At 40.0% G+C, this 24,958-nt stretch overlaps 1 protein-coding gene across 3 annotated transcripts in view; it reads left to right on the top strand.

The window, feature by feature from the left end:
- LOC135205330 (serine palmitoyltransferase 2-like) overlaps positions 1–24,958 on the top strand; it is a 176,467-nt gene that overhangs the window by 66,116 nt on the left and 85,393 nt on the right. For 2 of the 3 annotated variants that reach the window (XM_064235776.1, XM_064235777.1), the window contains exon 3: positions 351–473. The exons of the other annotated variant lie outside the window; for it this stretch is intronic. In XM_064235776.1, the coding sequence (XP_064091846.1) occupies positions 351–473 (123 nt within the window). The remainder of the gene's footprint in view (positions 1–350; positions 474–24,958) is intronic. 3 annotated transcript variants of the gene reach the window in all.

Genomic DNA, 24,958 nt, shown 5'->3' with positions numbered 1-24,958 from the left:
GTGAATATTGGTCTTAATTCCGGGACTAAGATTTTTTCGCTGTACACACAAACACTTGATTTGTAAGTATATTATAGTAGCTGTAAAATTCTAATACTTGTAAACATGAAAAGAGCATAAAGAATTGGTAATCCAGTTGTATAAATTCTAGGTTTAAGGCTGTAATGGTAAGGTATACTATAGTTATATGGCTGTATTAGCTTGACTCTTATGCTTGCTGATTTAAGCTTGTCCATTTTTGTCATTGGTCGTTTGGAAACGGCACCTTTTTATTTTCTTTTTTTTTTTTTTTACTTTCCCTCCACTAAATTTACAAAGGAATACATTTTTTTACAACAATTATGAAAAAGGACATCGAGGAGTGTCCGCCATTCACCAACTTCACCATCTATCTGTCCTATGGCGTGCTCTTCCTCGTCGGCTACATCAAGGAATTCTTCTATCCCCCATCAACCAAAGAAACAAACAGAGAGGTAGAGTTCCCGGGACTTCATTTTAGACTCACTCAATGAGCACTATAATAAGTTTGTCTTTTTTCGTATGAAATTACTAAAGTTATTTTTTAAGTTTACTGTTGTTTAGGGTAGCAGGCAGCATAGAAAAGTGTGTGTGCCTGTTCTCATAACCTCAGTGGATCTAAGTTACTGTTCATCTGTCATGGATGTTCACCTATACAACTTATCTTTTTTAGCCTTGGAGAGGTGTCTTAACAGCACTCATCCATCGTGTAATGTGTGTCGCTTTATTTTTTATAGATGGTATTTTGCTTTTTGTGATGTAAACGACCGTATATCCCCCTTATTTTTGTGTCTGTAGATTTCTGTGCAACGAATCTAGGAATTTTGAAGTCTGGTATAAGTATTTTTCATTGTGATGCAAATTTACCTTATCATATTTAGTGATATTGAAACAGTTTGGTAATAGGATTGCTGTGGGCGCCTCTGTTAGCGCTACCTTGGGGAAAATTGGGGAGTGGAAAGTGTCATCTTTGCACTCTCACTACCTTGACAATGGTTTTGTACCATTTAGACCTATGTTTGTATATCCAGTTCCATCTCATTCTACATTCATTATCCATTTTAGCAATGCTCCTGCATGTGGTGATACAAAGAACAAGCCTGCTAATTTACAAGTGTTCTCATGGTGTAGGGAGCAGGACCAACTTATAAACTTGTGATTTCAACTCAAAAAACAAGTAGAATAAAAGTTGGTTGCTATAAATCTTCCTTGCTGGAGAAGCTGTCTCATTTCAGTGGTTAGTCTTGAGTCTGATGGACTTTCTCTTTAGTGGTACATATACATCTCACTAGGACTATATTTTTTTTTTTATAATCATCTAACGTCTTCTTTGCTTTGTTTTTATCAGTCACTCATAATTTATTCTGATATTTTTATTTTCAGGATTTTGTTATAGTTAATTTTATGGGTAAAATAGTTTAAGAAAATAGTGGTGTTAGTATGATTGATAGTTTTGGTGAAGGGTCACTTTGTGTGTGTGTGTGTGTTTGTATTTTTTTTGGGCCAATCAGCTTAGTTCTGTCAGAATTTTGTGTTTCCTTTGTGCATTGTTTTTGTTGCTGTTTTTGTGGTTGTAGCACTTTGCAGGGATAGGTTTGGGTACTATATATTTTTATCTAGCCTTTTGTAAGTGAGCATGGCGTAATGTTTTGTTTTACATGCATAATTTTTTTTGCATTCTTTTTGTCAGCCCTTGCAAAAGCAGTTTTTGTATTTTGCTTTCCTCCACTACACCTTAGTCTTTTATCTAGCTTTCCAGAAACTTGACAGAAACATGTTAGTACACTGTATTATCTATAGTACTTTGTATCGTAACTATGCCTTTTTGTTTAAGTAACTTACAAGTAATTACTACATAGCTATAAGTTCCACTTATACGGCAGCTTGAATTCAAAATTTCGAGGGTAACGCTTCCAACCCGTGTAGACGACCATCCGAACCACTAGCGAGAGAATAGGAACGATGGTAAGCAGAAAATTCAATTTTGTTCCGGCCGTCATGGGTTAAAAACACCTTTAGTGGTGGTAGCTTAATTAACGGTTCATTATTTTCCAGTTGTTTAACTGGATTTCAGTGGTGTACATCCCACTGGAACCCATATGTATTTAGTAACCTTCATGGAATCTCAAGAAGAGTTCTTGTTTTGTTATTGTGTAGTTGATTTGTCAACTAAGCTCTTGTTTATTGCAAGTCGACAATAATAGTCGGTTCTAAATGTAATTCTCATATGTTTTAACTTTACATTATTTTGTTTACCAGGATTAGTTGTACATTGGTCCCCCTTTATTCACGGGGGATGTGTACCAATAGTTGGAACCCCTATAAAAACACTCAAAATGGCCTATTTTGATAGTTGAAACTCAGGAAAAAAAAAAAAACAGTAAAAACATTTATAAAAACTCGAGAAAAAACACTAAAAACGTTTATACTTGGTTATTTTAATAGTTTTATCATAAAAAGTGCATTTTAAAATGAAATTGATAGGTAAAAAAAAAAAGCGGGAGGGGGGGGAATTTGTGGTTATGTTCCAGAGCGAAATCTGCGAATGCGTGAGTCTGCAAATCTGGAGAACGCGAACATGGGGGCCCCACTTTAAACCCTCAGTATGTAGTTTTGCCTTATTATTACATACAGTGGGGCCCCCGTATTTGCGTTCTCCGGATTCACGGATTTCTCTTTGGACCATATCTACTTATTATTTGCGAGAAATTCACCTATTTGCAGCAGTTTTCAATGACAATATACAGAAATTCCTGTTTTGTAATCAATTTAATCATAAAATGCATTTTTTGTGATAAAACTTTAAAATGCCAGGTATAATGTAAAACTTTTTAGTGGGTTTTTCTTGAGTTTTACCTACCAAAATAGGCTGTTTTCAGCTTCTTTTTTTTATGGAGGTTCCAACTATTCATGGATTCCAAACATTCGCCGGGGATGCGTACCACAGACCACCCGCGAATATGAGGGACCACTGTGCATACAGTATAATTAATTTCTCTTAAGAGTTTTTCCAAATATAATACTTGAAAACTGTTTGTGGCTAGTAAGTGATTTTCAAATGTTTTGTCATTCTTTTAGGCTAAAAGCTAGACTCTGGAGAATAAATCTTGTATCTTACTTTAGCCAAAGATTTTAAGTCGATGATGTTCATAGATACGTAGTAGGCTATTCAAAATATCGTTGAACAATTGCCTTAAAAGTAATTCTTGAATGTTTGTCATTCATAGTAGTACAGTGGACCCCTTTATTCATAGGGGATATGTATCAGATCCCCACGCGAATAGCTAGGATCCGCAATTACTTAGAACCCGTATAAAAAGGCTTAAAACTGCCTATTTTGTAAATTCAAATTCAAGAAAAACCCACTAAAAATTTTTATAAGGCAGCCTCCGGTTAAAAGAGGCATCAGTTAACAGCTATCCGGTTTTATGGTGCTCGTCTAGTGGCGCTGGATTTTCGGTGCCGATATCCGGTTAGCAGTTCCAATTTCTAGTTAACAGCAGCGCCAATCTCTGGTTAACGGAGCCAGTATTTGGTTAGCGGCACTGTTAAGCAGGTTTTTAGTGCTGTTTATTGCTGATTTTTGTTTAGCAGTGATTTTCGTTTGGCAGCATCGGCTGGGAACGGAACCCCCTGCTATTAACCGAGGGCTACCTGTACCTGGTTTTTTGAGTGCTTATCGCAAGAAATGCATTCAATCATGAAATTGATATGAAAATCCAGTAATTTGTGGATAGTTCTCATAGAAAAATATCAAGAGTACGCGACTTTCCAGCAAATAATTGGTAGGTATGGTCCATAGAGAAATCTACGAATATGCGAGTCCGTGAATGCCGAGAATGCGAATTTGGGGGTCCACTGTAGGCCTCTGTGAGTCACTGATACACTAGTTTTGTCCTAAAATGTTATTCTGGTATCCTAGGCCAAAGTGTTTACATCGATGGTGTTTACAGAGTAGACTAATCACTAGACGCCATTGAACAATTGCCTTAAAAGTAACTCATAATGTTCACCATTCACAGTAGACTTCCTGTGAGCCTCAGATATAGTTTTGTCCTCAAAAGTAATTCTGGTGTCTTAGGCCAAAATATGTTAACATTGATGATGTTGATGGAGTAGGCTTTTCACTAGACGGCGCTGAACAATTGCCTTCAAATAATTCATGGATGTTCATCTTTCATACGAGACTCCCTGTGAGCCTCCGATATAGTTTTCTCCTAAAAAGCAATTCTGGTATCTTAGGCCAAAGTTTGTTCACATTGATGATGTTTATAGAGTAGGCTTTCAGTAGATGTCATTACAAACTTACAATTGCCTTAAAAGTCATTCATGAATGTTCGTCATTCATGGTAGACTTCCTGTGAGCCGACGGTATAGTTTTGTCCTAAAAGTATTCGTTATCTTATGCCATTCACTTGAGCCTATTAACTTTTAAGTATATCAATGATGTTTACAGAGAGTAGGTGATTTCTAGACGTGGTTAAACTATTGCCTTAATAATAATTCACGAATGCTAGCATTCACAGGCTTAGTGTGAGCCACGAATTCTTGCATCATATTTTTTGGGCAAAGAATTACCTAGATGATGTTTACAGGGCATAGGCTACTGGTAAATTCTTCGATCAGTGCCGAGAAGTAATTCTGGAATGTTTCTTCATTCCATTGGGCCCAAAATTTTTGCGTTTTGTTTTCCGAGCTCATTGCTCAACTGGCTTCCAGCTCACCTAGTGCCCTGTTCATTAGGTGCCAGTTATAGCCTAGTGCCATCTCTTGCGTTGAGCTCCCATGAGTGCCCACTAGTCCCGAACTCTCAGCTCAGCTGGTGTACAGCGCTTCTGGCACCAGCTATAGCTTGACACCAGATTATTTTCAGATTGTTCAAATACTCTCCAGCTCTGTTGGAGAATAAGGAGGTCCCTGTCCATTTGGAGTTTTCAGAGGACCATCCTTTGCATATAGTGGTACAGTATGGCAAGATCAGTTTCATCCACTGACAAGAACGTATTGCACTTACGGCTTTTACGTTGAGGCACGCTAAAAAATTTGGCGAGCAGTTTCCCTTCATATTAGTTAAGCTAAGGAGGTCAGAGTAATCTCAATCCCTTTAGCTTACATATATTTTATGCCTCGCACGTCCTTCTGCCTTCGAACTACTGGGAATGTAATCGTTCTTCATTTCTCCATGATTTTATGGAAGTTAAAAGTATTCAAACCATATCTAGTGAATGGGTGGTATAGGGGAGGGAAGCATAGGATTTTTCTCTATTATATATTCTCCTTGTAACAAGGTGTCAAGTCTAGGAGAGCCAGTGAGTGCCATGCACGTGAAGTGCGCACCACTTTTAGTGGATGGGTTGTGGTTTTATCTCAGTGTAGGCAACAATATTGTATGGTTGTTTTTATTAGGTGCTGCGCCCAGGGCAAGGCCAGGCACCTATCATGCGTGACCAGCATTCAGCATGAACCTTTGCTGTAAAGCTACCACTTACGTAGTAGGTGACCCTTGGCCATACTGCCATACCACTACAGGTTAAGACGAGCACCAACCAGAGGCAGTATCCCATTACAGTAGTCCCCCCGTATTCGGGGGGGATGCGTACCAGACCCCCCCGCGAATAGTTAGAATCTGCGAATGTTTGGAACCCCTATAAAAACGCTAAAAACAGCCTATTTTGTTAGTTAAAACTTAAGAAAAACCACTAAATATTTTCATACTTGGTTTTTTTAATAGTTTTATCACAAAAAGTGCATTTTATGATGAAATTGATAACAAAAACCAGGAATTTGTGAATATTTCTCGTAGAAAAATACTGCGAATGCGCGAATTTTCCGCGAATAATGCAGGGAAACGTTCCCGAGAGAAATCCGCGAATCCAGAGAACGCGAATACGGGGGTCCACTGTAGCTCTCTTAACTGATAAGGAACGACAAGCATTGTATTCAATGACAGCAACTTTTCTATTTCAATTTATTACATAACTTAATACCCACCTCCTATCAATATGGGAATCAGCTATGTAATTACTTGGTAAGTTACTCAAGTAAAAATTATATTTTTATGATAAAATAAGGTTTTATTTATACTTGCCAAGTAATTACAGAATCGTATCCCACCCTCCTTCTAGCTGATGGACATATAAGGCATGAACAAAACTGAATTTTCTGCTTACCGTCATTCCTGTTCTCCTGCTAATAGTTGGGACGGTCACCTACACAAGGGTTTGAAGCGTTACTCGCAAAATTTTGAATTCAAGGTGTCGTATAAGTGAAACTTATAACTTGTAATTACTTGGTAAGTATAAATTAAACCATATTTTATCATTAAAATATCATTTTGTGGGCTAACTTCCTCCTTTTTAGAAGGGATACAGCCCTTTCTAAAGTGGCTCGTTTTGTAGATTTGGATTCCTTGTCATCTCTCTGGAATGGAGACCTTCTAGAGTCCCAGCTCCTCTTTGACATTAGTCAGTTGGAGGTTGCAATAGACAGACAGCATGTTGACACCAACGATTGACTTGTCCAGCCGGCGGTCATTAAATCGAAGGCTCATTCTCGTCCTCCACCTTCAAGGCAGAGTAGGCCTTTAGGGAAGTTTTCAAAACCATCAGCTTACACTAGGGCCTCTCAGCCAGTATCTTCTTCCAAGAAGCAGTCGCAGCAACGTCCCTTTCAGCCTTGCTCGTCTAAACCAAGGATTGGGGCCTAGGGTCAGGTCAGGTCATCGATAGAGAGGGCTCCACTCCCCGCCCATTGCCAGGGGTGGGTGAGTGCCTGGCGAGCCATTGAGCCAAATGGCAATTGTATGGAATAGAGTAGTGGGTGGTAGCTGTCCTTCAGGTATACGTCTACTTCCATTCGACTTCCCTCCTCTCTCTGATCATCCTCTCTTGCACTTGACGTACACCCGAGGCTCTCCGAAGCACCTGGCACGCCAGAAGGAAGTGTTGAAAATGATGGACAAGTGCACAGTGGAGAGGGTAGATCAGGCTTCCCCAGTGTTCTATAGTCTAGCCTTTCTGTTTCCAAAGGCCACGGGCAATTGGAGACCAGAGATAAACCTTTCCACATTGAACCACTTTATCAAGAGGACAAGGTTCAGGATGGAGACACCCCAGACAGTCTTGGCAGCCAGCCGTAAGGGAGAACAACTTCATGCTTTCAATAGATTTGAAGGATGCCTACTTCCATATTCCAATCCTTCCTTCATTCAGAAAATTCCTCTGCTTCAGCCTGGGAGCAGGTCTTCCAGTTCAAAGTCCTTTGCTTTGGCTACCAGGTGTTCACAGGGGTCTTTACCCAGTGTTGACGTTGGCTCATGCTCAGGGGATTCACCTGTTGAGATATCTCAATGATTGGCTGGTCTTGGCAAGTTACAGAGAGAAACTAGTTCAGGACAGGGGCCAGATTCTCCAGTCTTGTCAGAGCCTAGACATCGTGGTAATCTGGAAAAGTCCAATCTCTTTCCCAGCCAGTGGATCCTATACTACGTGGGAATGGTGATAGATATGGATCATTGAGTTTTTTCATTGGACCAGAGGTTGCAGAAATTCAGGACTGTTGCCCACTTCTTAATTTCAAGAGGGGAGCAACCATCTCTCCTGTGGCAAGTTCTTCAGGGTCTCTTTTGTCTTCCCTCGAGAAGCTGGTCCCTCATGGACATCTTCATATTCGTTTCTGGCAGTAGAGACTGAAGGAGTTTTGGTCCTCAACAGGCAATTCCCCTCAGCTCCAGGTTCTTCTGTTGGCAGAGATTAGAAGCAACCATATGTGGTGGTTGGATGACCAGAACCTGACAGTGGGAGTTCCTCTTTATTCACCCCCTCCAAATCTGGTCCTGTTCTCGGGTGCCTTCTCCAAAGGTTGGGGTACTCAAAGAGCTCTTGGTCTTGGGGGCATGGAGTGCACAGGACAAACAACTCCACATCAGTGTGTTGGAGTTGAAGGCAGCTTTCATGGGTCTTCAGGAGTTTCAAGAAAAGGTGGTGGGGCACTCCGTTGTTCTGGTGTCAGACAACACCATGATGGTAGTGCATGCGAACAAATGGCGGCTGGTGTCTCACCAACTCCACTCATTGACAGTCGAGTTACACCAGTGGGCGATCAACAACTCAGTGGAGCTCATGGCCAAGTACATTCCAGGCAAGAGGAGTGTGTGGTGGCTGACAAGCTAAGTCGTCAGAGTCAAGTTCAAGGTAATGGAATGGTCTCTGCATCAGGATATAGCGGACAGGTTGTTTCTCCTTTGGGGAGACTCATGTTAGACCTCTTGCGACGTGCTTCATCAGGAAGCTAGAGTTCTATTGTTCAGCTGTCCCAGATCCATTCGCTGTGGTGGAGGATGTCCTTCAGCATCCTTGGAACGATCTAGAAGTGGACACATTCCTTTCTTTCTGCCTGATCCGTCATGTCCTGAACACTGCGATGAGTTCCAGGAATCTCAAAATGACCCTGGTAGCACCTTTGTGGCCCCAAGCAGAATGGTTCCCAGACCTTCTGTTTCTAATGTCAGCGGTTCTGAGAGAGATTCCCCCTTGGCACAACCTTCTCGTTAGGTTCCCTATCTCTTCACGGCTGGAAACTGTCCAGTATATCTGTAGCTTATATAATTTTTTTTTTATATAAACAACTTACCAAGTAATTACATAGCTGTAGTTTCACCCATCGGCAGCTAGAATTTTGAAATTCGCAGTAGCGCTACTTTTGTCTTGGCTAGGCAACTAACCACACCCACTTTTGGGGTAGAGGGGAACCAACTTAGCGCAAGTTTCGGTAGTTTATGACAGCCGATGACTGTAACACTGATTAGTAGCAATGAATTTTGGGGTTATTTACTCCTCAGTTGGTCATAGTTGCTACAATTGATGAAGTACTTACTCCTTCTTTTGGTAGCCATTTTGCCTTGATCAGATATCGTCAGGCATTTAATTAAAGCATTTACCAATTTTTTTACTTTTATCTCTTGGTTTTAACCATGTATTAGACTTTGTTGACCTTAGTCTAGTCGGCTGTGCCTGATGCTAGTTCTCAGAGTGCTAAGTACTGCAGCAAAGGCTGCAATATTATGTTAATTAAAGCTTATAACCTGTATTCTATATGCAAAATTTGTAGGGGTCAAGTTGTTGCTTCTCAATTGACTTGTCTTTAATGTGAGCAATAGGGCAATAAAATGTGGAAGACAATGACCAACCATATTAATAACTTAGAAAGGGACAAGATAAGAAAAGTGGCCTGCAGGACTATTTGTATGAAGACATTAGCTAGTCAGGCTATGGATGATGTGTATGGTACTGATTCTGTCTGTTCCACCCATCCCATTTCTCAAACTTTCCCACCCTCTCCTCACCTAGGCTCCCTTATTCCCAAACCCAACCCCATTGCCATCCTCAAGTTTGAAGGTTAATCAGAGATTTAGTATGATGCTGAATGCCATGGAACAATTAGGCACATCAGTTAAGTTCCTAATGGACAAAGTCGGTCATAAGAGTGATGGTGTTAATAGTCCAAGTACAGTGGAGGTTGCTGCCTGTCCTGCTGATTCTCCTAGGCAAAGGTCCCTGGCATACTCCCCTAAACCTATGAAGAGTCATAGTAGCCCAAGGTAGGTCACTGGGGTCTGCCCAGTTGAACCTGTTGTCATATCCCAAGTTCCAACAGAGTGTTGCTGGAAAGGCATTTCTGATGAAGTGTCATGTCTTTCATCTAGTTTGTCTAGTTCAGGAGAATCTAGCCCTAGGAGCCAGTGGCGCTTTGCTGATGAATCCCGTCTTCTGAAAAGACGAGGAAGGGTTGATTCCCGAATGTTTTTCTCGGGAGAATCCAGTGTTAGGACAGTTTTTGTTGTCTAAGCATTCTTCTTTCGAAAACGTTCTTCCTCCTCGAGGAAATTGTCTATTGAGCACCCAGCTGACGCTCCCGTTTGTACTAAATTTTTTTCCTTCTGTGCTTCTTGTGGCTCCTGGTTGTTCCCTAGCACCTGAGATGTCTAAGGCGCCCAGTACTCACCTGGCATCTGCACACTTGGCAGTTCCTGAGTACCCATTATTGTCCGAGCCCCCAGTGCTTTCTGAGGGTCTACTGGTACTGGGAAGTGCCCATTAGCATGAGATCGGCCAGTGGCGACACAGCGCTCATTGGTGCCAGAGCACCCATCGGTGCCGGACCACCCATTGGCGCTAGAGACTGATGCCAGAGCTGGAGTGCCCATTGGTGCCAGAACTCCTATGCGCACTGGAGTGCCTATTGGTACCAGAACTCCCATTGGTGCCGGATCTCCTGGTGGCACCAGAATTCCATTAGTGATGGAATGGCCCTTGGCTCCTATATGCATTGGCTAGCACCCAATAGGTTTTGATCAGCCTTTATCTCCTGTTTTTGGTGTGATTTCCGAACATTGTCAGCCTCCAAGCAACTGTCGGTGCCAGACCCTCTGGTCTCTTCTTTTAGACAATGATCTCCTATTATTGCAACAGCAATGGCACCTACCCAGCTTTTGAATTTCCAAGCCTATGCTGGATTAGACCCTTCATTAGTGGTGATTCTGCGCCAGTTGGACAACATCTTGGGTTTGATTTAGAAAACCCTGTTGCCTCAGGTCGCTACAGATTTGTCGACAGCTTCTTCAGATGAAGAAGAAGAGTTAGACTAGAGTGCCCCTCCTGCTTATGCTTCATTACTTTGATATTTTCTAGCGACCTTGCCAGACTTCTGGCCAGTGACCCTGGCTTCACCTGCTTCGACTTATCTGATGACTAATGTGATGGTGGCCTCTATAAGACTCCCGAAAATGGTGCTTTCTTTGTCTTTAGTTTCTCTCCTTTCAGGCTTTCTTGTAGGCAAACACCCCAGGGAAGGAGCTTCCCCTGTCTTTCCTAAGGGACAGGGGAAGCTCCTTCCCTGGAGGTGTCTGCTTCCTCCCAAGGGGACTTCTTTAGCCTGATAGATCCCTCCCGGAGGTCCACTTTCACCTCTGCTAAGATCATGTTCTCAACATCAGAACTGGACCATTTGTTGAAGAACCTTTTCAAGGTCTTCAAAGTTATGAGCTGCTTAGACTGGACAGTAGAAGGCCTGGCACCTAAAATTAAGGACTGTCCTTCAGTATTAGAGGATATCATCTCTGATTTGCTGGGAGTTATATCCTGTCTCGACAAGGACATGAGAGACGGGTCTCAGAAATTAGCTTCCCTTTTTGCTCTAGATATTTAAAAGAAGAGGGAACTTTAGTGTTCCTATACTACAAAAGGAGTGACCTGTTCACAGAAGTCCACCCTTCTCTTCTCTCCTCTGGATTGACAGATCTGTTCCCACAGGCAACAATACTCCAGATTGTGTCTGATATTCAGAAAAAAATCAAATCAAGATCTCACCTTGTCCACAAGATGTCCTAGAGAGGCGCCTTCTTTTGGAGTCGTTACGACCTCTGCTCTACAGCCACAGTCCTTTTGTGGTCTGTACAACCACTGCTCTACAGCCACAGTCCTTTTGAGGTAGAGGTAAACAAAGGAGCTTCCCCAGATCTCGAGGAAATGTCCATTTTGCTCATCAAGCTATCAAAAATCCTCTACTGAGAGACCCTGTATGTAAATGAGAATTTTGTCCTCTGCACTGCAGTGGGAGCCAGGCGCCTCCACTTTTGGGAGCTTTGGGAAGCAAAAGGGGCAGAACCCTGGATTGTACAAGGTTTAAGAGTGGGATATTCAACATTGTTCAAGTAAAAGCCTCCCTTGACCAACTCGCCAGTAACTTTGACAGCCTACTCGGTAGGATCAGAGGTTCTTGGCTCTCTCCCAGGAAGTTTCATCCCTCCTCTAGAAGAGAGCCATCAAAGGGTGCTTGCAGGCTGGTTCTGGATGTACACTCGTAAGTGTGTTGAATTTTTATGTCCAGAAAACAAATTCAAAATGGAGACGAACCAAACCGTTTTTTATCATCCATTCACCAGGGAGATTGGATGATTTCAGTGAACATGAGGAACTTTTACTTCCATGTCCCAGTACATCCAGTCTCATGGAGGTTTCTAAGGTTCATGTTCCAGAACAAGGTATATCAATCAATTCAGGGCCCTTTGCTTCGGTCTGTCTACGGCTCCCCAGGTGTTCTCAGGATCATTTGGGAGAGAAAGAAACACTCGGTTTCGTTCATGTTCCCAATTACTTGAGAGATTAAAGAGGACCTGCTTTGGAGGAGGTCAATCACTCCTTCCTCTGAGCCCCATCCTAGTCTTTTATTCAGATGCCTTTGACCTAGGTTGGGAGGCTCTCCTGGGAGACTAGGAAACCTCTGGAATTTGGACCACAGAACAGAAGAAGTGACACGTAAGTTTAAAAGAATTGACAGCAATCCACGGGGGATTGAAAGCTTTTGCAGCGGAATTCTTCAATAAATTGGTGACGGTCCACTCAGACAATACCACAGCACTGTCTTACATCAGGAAACAAAGGGGAACACTTTCCTTCAACCTTTGCGAGGCACGAAGGGCCTTCCTCTTGTGTGTGGATCAAAATCAAACCAGAATTTTAACCAGGCTCATCCAAGGCAAATTCAACATGTTATTAACAGACGAACTGAGTTGCCAAAAACAAGTTCTCCCCACAGAATGGGCATTAAACCCTCTTGTATGCCTAGATTTGTGGAAAGTTGGGCAGACCAGCTCTGGATCTGTTTACGACCGCCAAAAACCACTGTCTTCTGTTGTACTGCTTGCCAGTCCCGGACCCTCTTGTGTGGGCAACAGATGCAATGTTGATAGACTGGCTGGACAAAGACCTTTATATAAGCCTTCCAGCTGTTCAAGATGATGAGGAAGGTCATCAAGTTCAGGTCTCATCAAAATCTCTGTGACACAGTACCTACCATTTTGGCCTGTACAGAGTGGTTCCCGGACCTTCTCGAGTTACTGGTGGACTTTCCAAGACTAGTGCCTCAAAAAGTTAGTCTACTCAGACAGCCTCACTTCAGACATTACCACGAGGGACTTTCTACTCTGGCTCTGACCACATTCAGACTGTCAGGAGACTGGTGCGAGTGAAAGACTTTTCAAAGTCAGTTGCAGAAGCTGTTGCTCGATGCAGGAGGCAGTCCTCCAGGAAGATGTATCAAGCCAAGTGGACAGTCTCCCGATGTTGGTGCAGAGGATACAACATCTCGTCTTCTCAGACGTCTATAGCAGAAATTGCTGATTTGTTACTATATCTAAGATCTTCCTAGGGCTTGTCTACCCTGACAATAAAAGATTACATGTTCAGCTCAGTTTTCAAGCATAGGGGAACTGATCTTTCCTCTAATCGAGATTTGTCCGACCTCATCAGATATTTTGATAAGGCCAAACAAAGAAACTAGGTCATTTTCTTGGAACTTAGATCTGGTCATTAAATGGTTGTCAGAACTAATTTTGAGCCTTTACATACAATTTTGCTGTGGGACCTCACAAGGAAATCTTTGTTTCTTGTGGCCTTAGCTACTGCTAAGCGTGTGAGCGAATTGCACGCAATTGATAAGAGGATTGGTTTTTCCTAGGGGAATGCAGTCTGTTCATTCACCTCGGTTTTTTTTTAGCAAAGAACAGTTTTACTATAAAAAGTTAAATGGACATTCTTGGGTCAAGGAGAAAGAGAACTCTTTGTCCCGCCCGAGTGCAATGATACTATCTTCACTGAACGGAAAAGATTTGTGGGCCTTCGAATAATCTGTGGTGCTCAGTGAGAGATCCGTCACGTCCAGGGCATTTTTTCTGAGAAGCTTTATCTCAGATGCCCACTCTCAGATCAAGGAGGAGTCCTTAACCTTGGTTAAAGTGAAAGCACATGAAGTTAGGGCAGTTGGCCACTTCAATTCCCTTTAAGCATAATATATAAATTTCCTTAGTCATTCAGGCAACATATTGGAAGTGCAAGTCGGTGTTTGTGTCCCATTACTTGCGCAAAATTAAAACTATTTACGAAAGTTACAGTACCTTGGGGTCCATTTTTGGTTGTGGGCATGGTGTTGGGGGAGGGAGTGTAGGGGCTTTTTTCAAGTTACGCAAGTGGAGCAGGATACTAATGGGAACAAATTGGAAGGATTTCTTGAATAAAACTCTGGCTCTCCTTAACTTAATTTATTACCTTAATATATTATAGTATGAGAGCCTACTTAATCTTATCCCTACAGCATCAAACCTATCACCTTGCACGTAACTTCATTCCTGTAATTCATCATAGCTTATCCTTAAATCCTTAACCTAACTTTTTATAGTTTTCCCCCCAAGAAGAACCTTTATCTAATGTGTGTACAAGTCTTGATCCCTATAGTTTTCCCATAACTATCCAAAGAACCATAGTACTACATATAGTCAAAATATAATAAACGCTCTCCAACTCTGGCATGTGTCCCAAAATAGTTCCTTATCTTTCTCAGTATGTCATCTTAGCATAATCCAAGACAATTTGAATCACCACAGTTTATGTTAGCTATAACATCCAACATGAACGCAGAAATTACTTTTAGAATCTCTTAATTCAGTCTTTTCTACACAGAAGTACTTCAGTCTTCTCTCATCCCCATCCCATTTGGGGCAGTTGGGACAGACAGTGTCTTGAGTAACTGCTCTGTTCACTTGAAACAGAACAGAAAGTGGATTCAATCTCACCAACTGTTCAGCTGCTCTGTCAGTTGCCGAAAAGAATTTTCTGGAAGCCAGCGTGTGAAGATTTCCCTATAGTACGTGAAGGGAGCAAAACCTGCTTCACTCAATCCCATCAACCAAAGTACAACTAAAAAAGAAAAGAAAATGAAAAATTAAGTTACACAAACACTAAAAACAAGACTACTGCTTCAACATTGCCTATTCTTACCAACCTAATAACACAAATAAAAAAAATCACATTCAATCATACAAACCCAACCTTTTCATGCTACCACAGGATTACAGGAAGCTTTTTTCCAACCTTTTCTCTCTCTACCTTGTTTAAATGTGTCGAGTCATAGGGGAGCCTGGGGGTACAGTGGACCCCCCGTATTCGTGTTCTCCGGATTCGCGGACTCGCACATTTCACGGATTTCTCTCGGGAACGTTTCCCCGCATTATTCGCAGAAAATTTGCACTTTCGCAGTATTTTTCTATGAGAAATATCCACAAATTCCTGGGTTTTTTTTATCTATTTCATCATAAAATGCACTTTTTGTGATAAAACTATTAAAAAAACCAGGTATGAAAATTTTGAGTGGTTTTTTCTTGAGTTTTAACTAATGAAATAGGAGGTTTTAAGCATTTTCATAGGGTTTTCAAACATTCGTGGGTCCTAACTATTCACAGGGGTGGGGGGTGTCTGGTATGCATCCCCCATGAATAGGGGGGGCCCACTGTATTATGTATAGACAGTCCCTGGTTATCAGCGAAGTGGTTTTGTGGTGCTTGTCTAGTGCTGAAAATCACAGATTTTTGGCACCATAATGAGCTGATTTCCAGTTATCAGCTCTGATAATAGAGCCGTGGCACTTATACATGTATAACAGAGCTACCATTAACCAGTTATCGGCACCAAAATCTGGTTATAAGTGCCGTAAATCGCTGATTTTCGGTTACCAGCGATTTTTGCTCATCGTCAAGTCATCGGAATGGAACCCCCACCGATAACCAGGGACTGCCTGTACTTGAAGTACCCGCCAGTTCTTTTTTAGTGGATGGGTAGTGGTTTTTAAATTTGATTTAGGCAACTACTATGTCCACACTGTTTACCCTGGTTATTTGTTGAATTATGGTACTGAGCGCAGAGCAGGGGCATCTTTAGGCTTTGCTACCCATCAGACATTTCCTTAGCTGCAAAGATCCCACTATAGTAGAAGGCGCTCCACAGCTATACCACCACGCCTCTACAAGTTGAGTTGAGTGCCAACCAGAGGCAGCATATATCTGTAGCAGCTCTCTTAACAGGTAAGGAACCAACAAGCATTTCATTAAATGCCAGCATTATCTCTTCATATAATTTTAATGTTATAATTTGGAATAAGCATATCCATGTATCCCACCTCATCCAATGTGGGATTAAGCTATGAAATTACTTGGCAAGTTGTTTGTTTAAGAATATTTTTGTAATAAGATTTTATATATACCAAGTAATTACATGATCATAGTCCTCCCTCCACCCCGCGCATGGACTAGAGGGCAGAAACAACTGAACTTGGTGCTAAGTTGGTTCCTCTGTACCCCAAAAGTGGGGGGAGTTAGTCGCCTAGCCAAAACAAAAGTAGCACTACTGCAAATGTCAAAATTCTAGCTGTCGACAGAAGTGAAATTATATTTATGTGATTACTTGGTAAGTATATATAAAACCTTTTTTTTTTTTTCCTTATAAAAATATAATTTTTATGTTCACTTGATTGATTTGGTAGACAGTTAAAAAATGCTAAAAAATGCTGAGGTTATGATTTGCAAGTGAAAAGGGGTGCAGAAGGTTGTCACAAAGGATGCATGTGCACTTGACAGTCACAAAGAATGCACAGTTAAGTTGCTCTTGACTGTACTATTTAAATGCACAGTACATAAGGTGAGGAGTAATTGCATAGGATTGCTCTATATAGAATCTTTGGAAGAATTTTCTCTATAGCACTGAGTATACTACCCTGTTGTGTCTCACATTCATGCACTGTGTAAAAGCAACTGCACTCTGCATGCTATGCTCATAAAGTTATAGAAGGACCCTTTTATGGTTATTTCATCCAGGTTATTTGAGGGGGCACTCCAATTTTATTGGGTAACACTGCACAGTAACTTGAGGGGATGGTAATGGAATTTGCCGATGTTTACTATTGTAAACTTCATGATAGATCATTCTTGCATTGGAGGAATTTTTATGTCAGCACTGGTGCAACTATTAAATTCTCCAAATTTTGATAATGTCTTCAGATTGTATAATTATTTACAGTGTTACAAAGACAATAGTAGTACATACAGCTATTTATAACTTCTTGTGTACAAATTCTTCATTCTCATAGTTTATCACATTTTGTTGAATCTTTGAAGTTTACACCTATTTCTCCTTTAGGAATACAAATTGAAAGAAGCACGATTGTCTGGTTATGAATATAACGATCCTACTTAAATGGGGCTGCTTCTGTCTTTATTATTGTGTTAGTGTGTTTTTCTTCTTTCCACTATTGACTAATTTCTTTTTTGTAATTGCCTATAGTACAGGCACTCCCTGGTTAACGGCGTGGGTTGCATTCACAGCCGAGTGCCAATAATTGTAACATCACAGTAATTATGGTAGTAATTGGCGTTTGCGACTCTATAAGCGCTGATCGGTGTCAATAAACCACTTATCGACACCGATAAACCACTTAACAGCGCCCAAAATCTGGTTAATGATGTAGCCAAGCATTATAAAACCAAAACACCATTAATCAATGCTGCCGATAAGCGGGGATTGCCTGTATTGTCGGCTCATTGCCATTAGGAGAATTTCATGTTTCCCACCTTCCAAGGTTGCAATTCAAGTACATTGACCGTTCAAAATAGAAGTTTCAGTGACATTGTCTGCGTGTATCTAGTCATTTAATTATATCTGGAAAGACTGTCTGTATACTTTCATTTGCTTTGGATCCTTGAAAAAGTAGCAGATCCCAAAAAAGTATCAATAGTGTAAACTTATGTCCGAAACAGTAGAAGCAACGTAAACTGATCACTGAAAAAGTAGCAGAAATGTAAACTGATCCCTGAAAAGTAGCAGGAATGTAAACTGATCCCTGAAAAAGTAGCAGCAATGTAAGTTGATCCCCGAAAAAGTAGCAGCAGTGTAATCTGATCCCAAAAAGCAGCAGCTGTTAAATGATCCCCAAAAAATACCAGCAATGTGAACTGGTCCACAAAAAAGTATCAGAAATGCAAACTGATCCCTGAAAAAGTAGCTGCAATGTAAACTGATCTCCAAAAAAGTAGCAGCTGTAAAATAATCCCGAAAAAGTAGCAGCAGTGTGTAAACTGATCCCCGAAAAAGTAGCAGCAATGACATAAAATTCATCCCCTGCTGGGCATACGCTTACTCTGAAGTCTAAAGCGCCTCGGTGGCGTGATCGGTATGGTCTTGGCCTGCCACTTCAGTGGCTACGAGTTTGATTCTCGGGTATTCCATGAGGTGTGAGAGATTTGTATTTCTCATGATAGAAATTCACTCTTGACATGGTTCAGAAGTCACGTAAAGCTGTTGGTCTCGTTGCTGAATAACCACTGAAAATAAAGTTATTGTCATCACTAGACAAGCACTATAAAACCAGATCTCCAATAAACGAGGTCACTGATAACCGGGGGACTGCCCTTAATATGAACCAATTCAAGATCACTTCTAAAATGATGCCTTGCAGTTAGAAGACAATTATTTGTTTCTACGCTTGGGTCATTTTGGTGCTGTTTAAAGAAATGGGGCAACCAGCCTCATGCTTTATTCCAATATTAGAAATTGATGACTATCTCGATTCAGTGCCTCAGCGGCGTGGTTGGTATGGTATTAGCGTCCCACCTTGGTGGTCACGGGTTCGATTCTTGGCCATTCCATTGAAGAGTGAGAGATGTGTATTTCTGGTGAATGAAGTTCACTCTCGACGTGGTTCGGAAGTCACATAAAGCCGTTGGTCCCGTTGCTGAATAACTACTGGTTCCATGCAACATAAAAGCACCATACAAACAAACAATCTCGAGTCATTGTTACTTTAAAAAGGTCCTTTTTCTTTGCGTGTTGCTTAATATTTTTCTGATATGCTGCTCTAATCTGTCACCACCCGCTTTCCTGTACATATCAGAAAACTAAACCTTAAAATAAGGTTTTTTTTTTTATTGTTCATTACTTCAAGTATTGCAAATCTCCACCAGTTCTTTGCCTCCTATGGTGATCTGGGTGTTTCTGAAGTCATAATGTCCTTCATAACTTGGGAAGGAGTTTGTTACCACTCAGATGTGAAGGTTAGCAAAGCTTGATTTGTTTTGTCAAGGCAAAAAAGAAAGAGGATTATGCCCCAGTTGGTGTATTAATTGTAGAAATGATCTCAAATGTAATTTCTCATTTGACAAATGCTGTATTAGATTTTAATCAAAGTGTTGCACGAACACGTTTGCAAACATCTTGTAACACTTTGCCACCATACTCTATAAGGAGTTGAGGGTATTGGTGATAAAGTGGAAATTATGAATTTCAGTAATACCATATGAACGCGAACATGTAACTTTGACTTTGCCACTGAAATTAACATCATCTTTTAAAGTTTGGTAGCAAAATGCTTGAAGTTCCCAGAAAAAAGAGGTGGTCTGGGAGTGTGCCCAGTCTGTAGGACATTGAGTGATCTCACAGTGACTGGTTCCTTGCCTCTCTGCTTGTTGGTAACCTTTATATGTGCTCATTTGACATCACTTTAGACCTTCATTATGTGTCCAGATCGTTCAATGTTATCAGGATTATTGAAGGGACATCCTTATTTTCATTTATTGCGTACCATACTTTTTCTGCTCCTTTTCAATTGATACATTTTCATATATGTACTGTGCATTTTTTTTTTCATTTATTTCCTGTAAGATTCTTTCATTTCATTTTATGGATTGTGATTCATGATGTAATAGTTCATTTTAGAAATTTGTCATCAATAATGTTAGGTAATCAGTCCCCTTTATTTAAAAAAAAAAATTGTTCGTGTCTTATTATTTCATCTGCCATGCTGTTATATTTTCCCTTAGCTATATCCCATTACATCTATGTCCCTCTGTGCACTTTGACTCCAGGTCATTTTCTTATATTTTCAGGCAGACACTGCAAATGTACTTCCATACTGTTATAGATGTGTATCTTTTTATTCTAGAGTCGTCATTCCTTTCCAAAAATGTCCTCCTTGTGTGCAAAGAAGCTACAATTTTAAATGCTAATATCTGTAAGATTCCTTAAATATTTAAATTTTGCATGCAGAGATTTAACTGTAAATGATAGACACTAAATTTTGTATTAACTAGGGGTTTTGTTCTTAAAGAAAAACTGAAATAACACATTTTTGCACTGACATATCTTGTCACAAAGTAAGATCTCTGTGCAGTAATTAAAACTTAACTAGTAGACTACAGATATTCAGATATTGAGTCTCTTCTTCGGTTTAGGAAGTGGGATATACAAATACCAGTGCAAATTTCACAGTAGAAATGTTTCATGGGGTGCATAAAAATAGACGAGTCAAATTTTTCAGTCGTAATAAGAGTGGCTGATCCAATGAAGCCAGAAATTTTGAGCTTTTCATGGTTGTCTGATTTATAGTTTACTTAAAGCATTTTTTTATGGATAATCATAAATCATCTTTTGGCAAAATTTTATCAACCCTTTTTTCTTATATAATTGCAAGGGATTCCATCTGGATGAATGTGTAAACTTGATTATGGTAATATTTGTAATAGTTACAGTATAGATAGTGGTATTAGTTGTCATACATGATTATACCCTCTGTAGTTTGGTTATTTTAGGACTCTCTTTTATGAAAATGTATCCTCACGTTTGACTCAAAGCTACTGTAAAGGATGCTTTGGTCACTTGTGTTCATGATACACCAAAAACAGTCTTGGCATTTTGTTTCTGCCCATGAAGGCCCTTAGGGTAGGACTGTTTATTATGGAAAAATGTATTGTGGGACAGAATCGGAAGCCATTTCAAACTAGACAAGGTACTTGCGTGCCTTTTTCTAATGGAGTTGACATTCCTTAGATCCTTTGAGACTTTGGCAGAATTCTGTTGCATCCATGTCTCCCACTGTACAGAATGATTTCTGGGCTCAGCCGTGTCGCTCAGTGAAATATGTCTCCTTCTTTTTATTTCCATGATATGCCATGTAGGGATTTTATCCTTCAGTGTTCCTTGCAGTTCTGGAGGTACTGAAGGTTTTTAAATATTTTTTGTGGCATTCTCCAGCTGCATTACTATTTTAGTTCAAGTTTTTTTTTTTAGCCATTCAACTTTATTCATGCTCTGTCTTGCAATTTCCACCTTGCAGTGATCAGATCCAAGTGTGACATACTATTCTTAGTTGAACTTTAATAGTGGCTAATTTTTTAGAGATATGTTCCTAATACAGCATTTAGTTGGGTTTAAGCATAGAATACCAAGAAAACGGTAAATAAGTTAATAAAAACTCAAGACTGTTACTATGTCTGGAGCTTTCCCTAGGTCCTTAATTAGTGTCACACAGTAGAAGACTGCCATCTGTGTCATGGTTATAGCAAGTTTAAATTGAGCCCTTCAGTATTGTCAGTCATGTTAAGAACTGTCATATATGTACATTTTATTGGACCTAAACAGTAGGCGTTACAAGTTGACCAAGAAGCAAATATGAATACTAGCTACAACTATCACTCTTGACATAATGAATGATAAGAAGGTTAAGCATCTACTCCACACTAAGGAAATTTAAACATAGAATAATGGGATGGCTGATTTTTTTTTTTTTTTTTTTTTTTTTTTTTGCTTCTTCTAATAAGGTAATTGAATAGGTTTTCATGATTATTACATTGTGGCTTCATATGAATACATCTGATAAGTGATTATCATTTAAATTAGTAATGCTTGTTGACAGATGTTTGGTGTAATCTGGTTTTCAGTATTGTTTTATATCTTGAAATCTAGAAGTGGGTCACTTTTATTTGTATAGGAATCTCACCCAATTTTACTTATTCCTTATGGCCAGTTTAAGGAGAAAAAATTCTACTACAGTGCTACCTCACTTTTTTGCGCTTTACTGTGTCACAGTTTTCTGTGGAACTTATTTGTCACATTTCCTTGGGAACATACATCAGTTTGAGAATTTTCCTATGAGCTCTATCTCTCAAATTATCAATAGTTTGCTTTTTTTTGTATTAGGCAGTGAGCTGTTAAAATAAGCAGTTAAAAGCATGCATTTTAGTAGAGGGGTTTTGCATTTTTGGAGATTTTGCATTCCCCCAGTTGGTTCTGGAACCTATCCCTGCAAAAAAAAGTTGGTTAGCCCTGTACTGAAGAGCTGCTTGCATTAAAATACTGGTAGGTGGTTTGGTATCAGTCAAGATCTGATTTGCAAGGGAGCAGGAACCTGACAGACCATATGATCAGTAGATTGTGGGTACAGATGAGCCATATGATGCAAACTACCCAAAGATCTTCTCAGTCTCTTGGGAAAAAGTCAAGTTTTCTGGAAACAAACCAATAAAGGCACAGGCAAGTTGTTGCTCTCTTTGAGGGACCTGATTATATATGCATTCCTAGGAGTTCATTTTTAAATGATTGGCAATCAAGATGGAGTTTGGTTAGGGTATTGTGTTGGATTTTCACTGAAACATGGTCATCATAATGCAAATAATAATGTGAATACAACAAGGAGTCTGCAATGATGACAATTCCTCAGGTGGTCCATATGAGTGGGGCCAATATTAATATATCACCTCAAGACTTGACCAGAGTAGAATCGAAAAGTTGGGCATATGCAGTAGTAATTAGAATTGAACATGCATGGTCATTCATGAATCGCTGCCCTCCAGTCAGTGTAACTGGGATTTGGTTGTGCATTACATCACATATGCAACTGGCAAATGGACCATAGACAAAGTATTCAGACTTGGCTATGAATAATCCACTGCAGCCTGAATGTATAGAATTAACTTGGATGGGTTCCTTGGAGGACTTTGAAGAAATCAGCAACCAAAGGTCTTTGAATCAAACAGTGAAAATCCAGAAGACCGGTAGCTTCTTGCAAAGCAAACTTTTAGAAAATTGAATTTCCAAAGTATAATGAGAGGAAAAATGAGATAAAATGACAAATATATTCCTACTTTATATAACCAATAATATGTCACAAAACACTCATTTATTGGTGCAAGGTGCTTTAAAGTACTGTCTGACTGTAACCTTTCGTAAGTAACAAAGTTTTACTTTGTTGATAAAAAGCCATGCTACTGTATTTTGTTTTCAAGGAACTCGCTTTTGGTGTGCACAATCAAAAGGAATGAGAATGTGACAGACAAAATAGTTTTTATTTTACTATGTACGTATTACTATGTTTAATTTAAGCGGCTCCTTGCACTGGTTTTGTCTGACTTGAGGCATCTGAATGATGTATTTCAATTTTGATTACTTTCATGGCTTGATTGCTACATCAGTTTCTTTGCACTGTTACCAATAATATTCAGGATTTTGATTTGAAGGTACTCATTACATGCAGAGGGAAAAGGCTGGATCATCGAAATTGCCATGAAGGAGGAACTCCACCTTGAAATGTAGGTGAGCATACAGAAGGGCTGGAGTGGAAGCATTATCAGTTTGTAGGATTACTGGTATGCTGCATTAGTGGACTGCAACCTAAGCCATGTTCTTTATATGTTGGCAATGCATTGTAATGAGATTCTTCTCGATATTGTACTACTGGGTTATCAAAACCCTTTGGTTTGCCTTTTGGTAGAGCATGCTTGGCTGGATCACCTGGTCAGCTGTGTAGTTGTGTTTTAATTGTTTGGACTGCGTGTTAGCATCATTTGGTAGAGCCAACCCAACCTGATACTAGAAGTTTAGTACCAAAGACTTTATTTATTCAGTACCCACTTACCCCCACCCCCTCCACCAGCTTATTTTTGTTCTTAGTAGGGTTGTACACCAATCAATACAGTTTCTCACAACTGTCGGCTGGTGCTCTTTGCCTGTCAGCTTGATGCTCTTTAGTGATGTATGGTAGATTTTGGACCCAGCAGTTATAGTAAAGAATGTTTGCCTCTGAGGTCAGCTTTTCTCTTCGAAATCTGCGAGACTATAGACACTTGATCAGTTTCAATCTTGTCTTTTGGCATTTATTTTCTAGTTGCGTTACCACCACAGTTTGAGATGCATCTTCCACTTTTTGTGTAGAAATTATTTTTCATCTTGTGTTCAGGTTTTGGCCATTCGTGATTGATACCAACTTCCAATAGGGAAAATCTTGTATCATTTAAAAAATGTTGATAGCAAACTTTTAATCTAATGTCTTTAGACACTGCAGCAAACTCGCATTAAAAGTGAAAGGTGTCTGCAGTGATACTGAGATTGTAATTCAAGTCATAGGATGTACAGATGATGTACTTCTGAAAATCTTAGGTTTGGGTCATCCTATCTTTGAGATTTTCTACTGCAGTTGTCCAAGGATGCAAGACATCTATTCATTTTCCCATTCCTGAGGAATTCTTCTACTTCCGTGAGCAGTGTTAGAATTCTTTCAGTTTACTAATGGAATTTTTGAAAATGAAAACTTGGGACATCAGATGGTTATTTCAAGCTTGGTCTTATGAAATATTTGTAGCAGGTTATACTATTATCACAGATCAAAGTGAATGTATCATGGGGTTGCATTTCGTAAATGCAAATACACACAGATAGCATAATATAACACAGAATCACAAAAAAAAAAAGAAAGAAAAAAAAAAGAAATGAAGAACCATAATGCCAGGGCGTAAAATGAACAGGATGTGTGTGAAAAACTGGCTTCAAGCGAGAAAAGTGGCAGTGTTTATCTTGCAAGAACACGGTTAAAGAGAACTGAAGCATTACAGCATCATTTAGGGGAAAATCCAGGTCAGGCTCAGCCCACCTCTTTCCCCATTGGCTGTCTCCCAATGCCACCAAAACCTTGTGCTCTTTTTAATTGGACTCCAACTAAGTGTTTGAGTAAATCCCCTTAGGAAAGACCTCAGGTTTGTAAGTTATGAAAAACACAAATTGACTAAAAATTTGTCTTCTTGAAAGGGCAGGCTCTTCAAGATCCTTTTAGTAAATTACGTACACGGATATACACAATTTATGATTAACCACCCTAAGGGGAATATGACATTTGACTCATTTCCAAGTGTCTTCTTCAGCCCTTGTATTAAGGAGATTAGCACCCTCTTCAGTGAGTATTAGCTTGAGTCAATGGAGGAGGGTTGACTATGCTTGATTTTTGAAAGGTATATGCA

The sequence above is a fragment of the Macrobrachium nipponense genome, chromosome 49 (assembly GCF_015104395.2).
Source record: "Macrobrachium nipponense isolate FS-2020 chromosome 49, ASM1510439v2, whole genome shotgun sequence".
In the NCBI taxonomy this organism is placed as follows: Eukaryota; Metazoa; Arthropoda; class Malacostraca; order Decapoda; family Palaemonidae; genus Macrobrachium; species Macrobrachium nipponense.
This window is presented reverse-complemented; position numbering and strand designations above follow the sequence as displayed.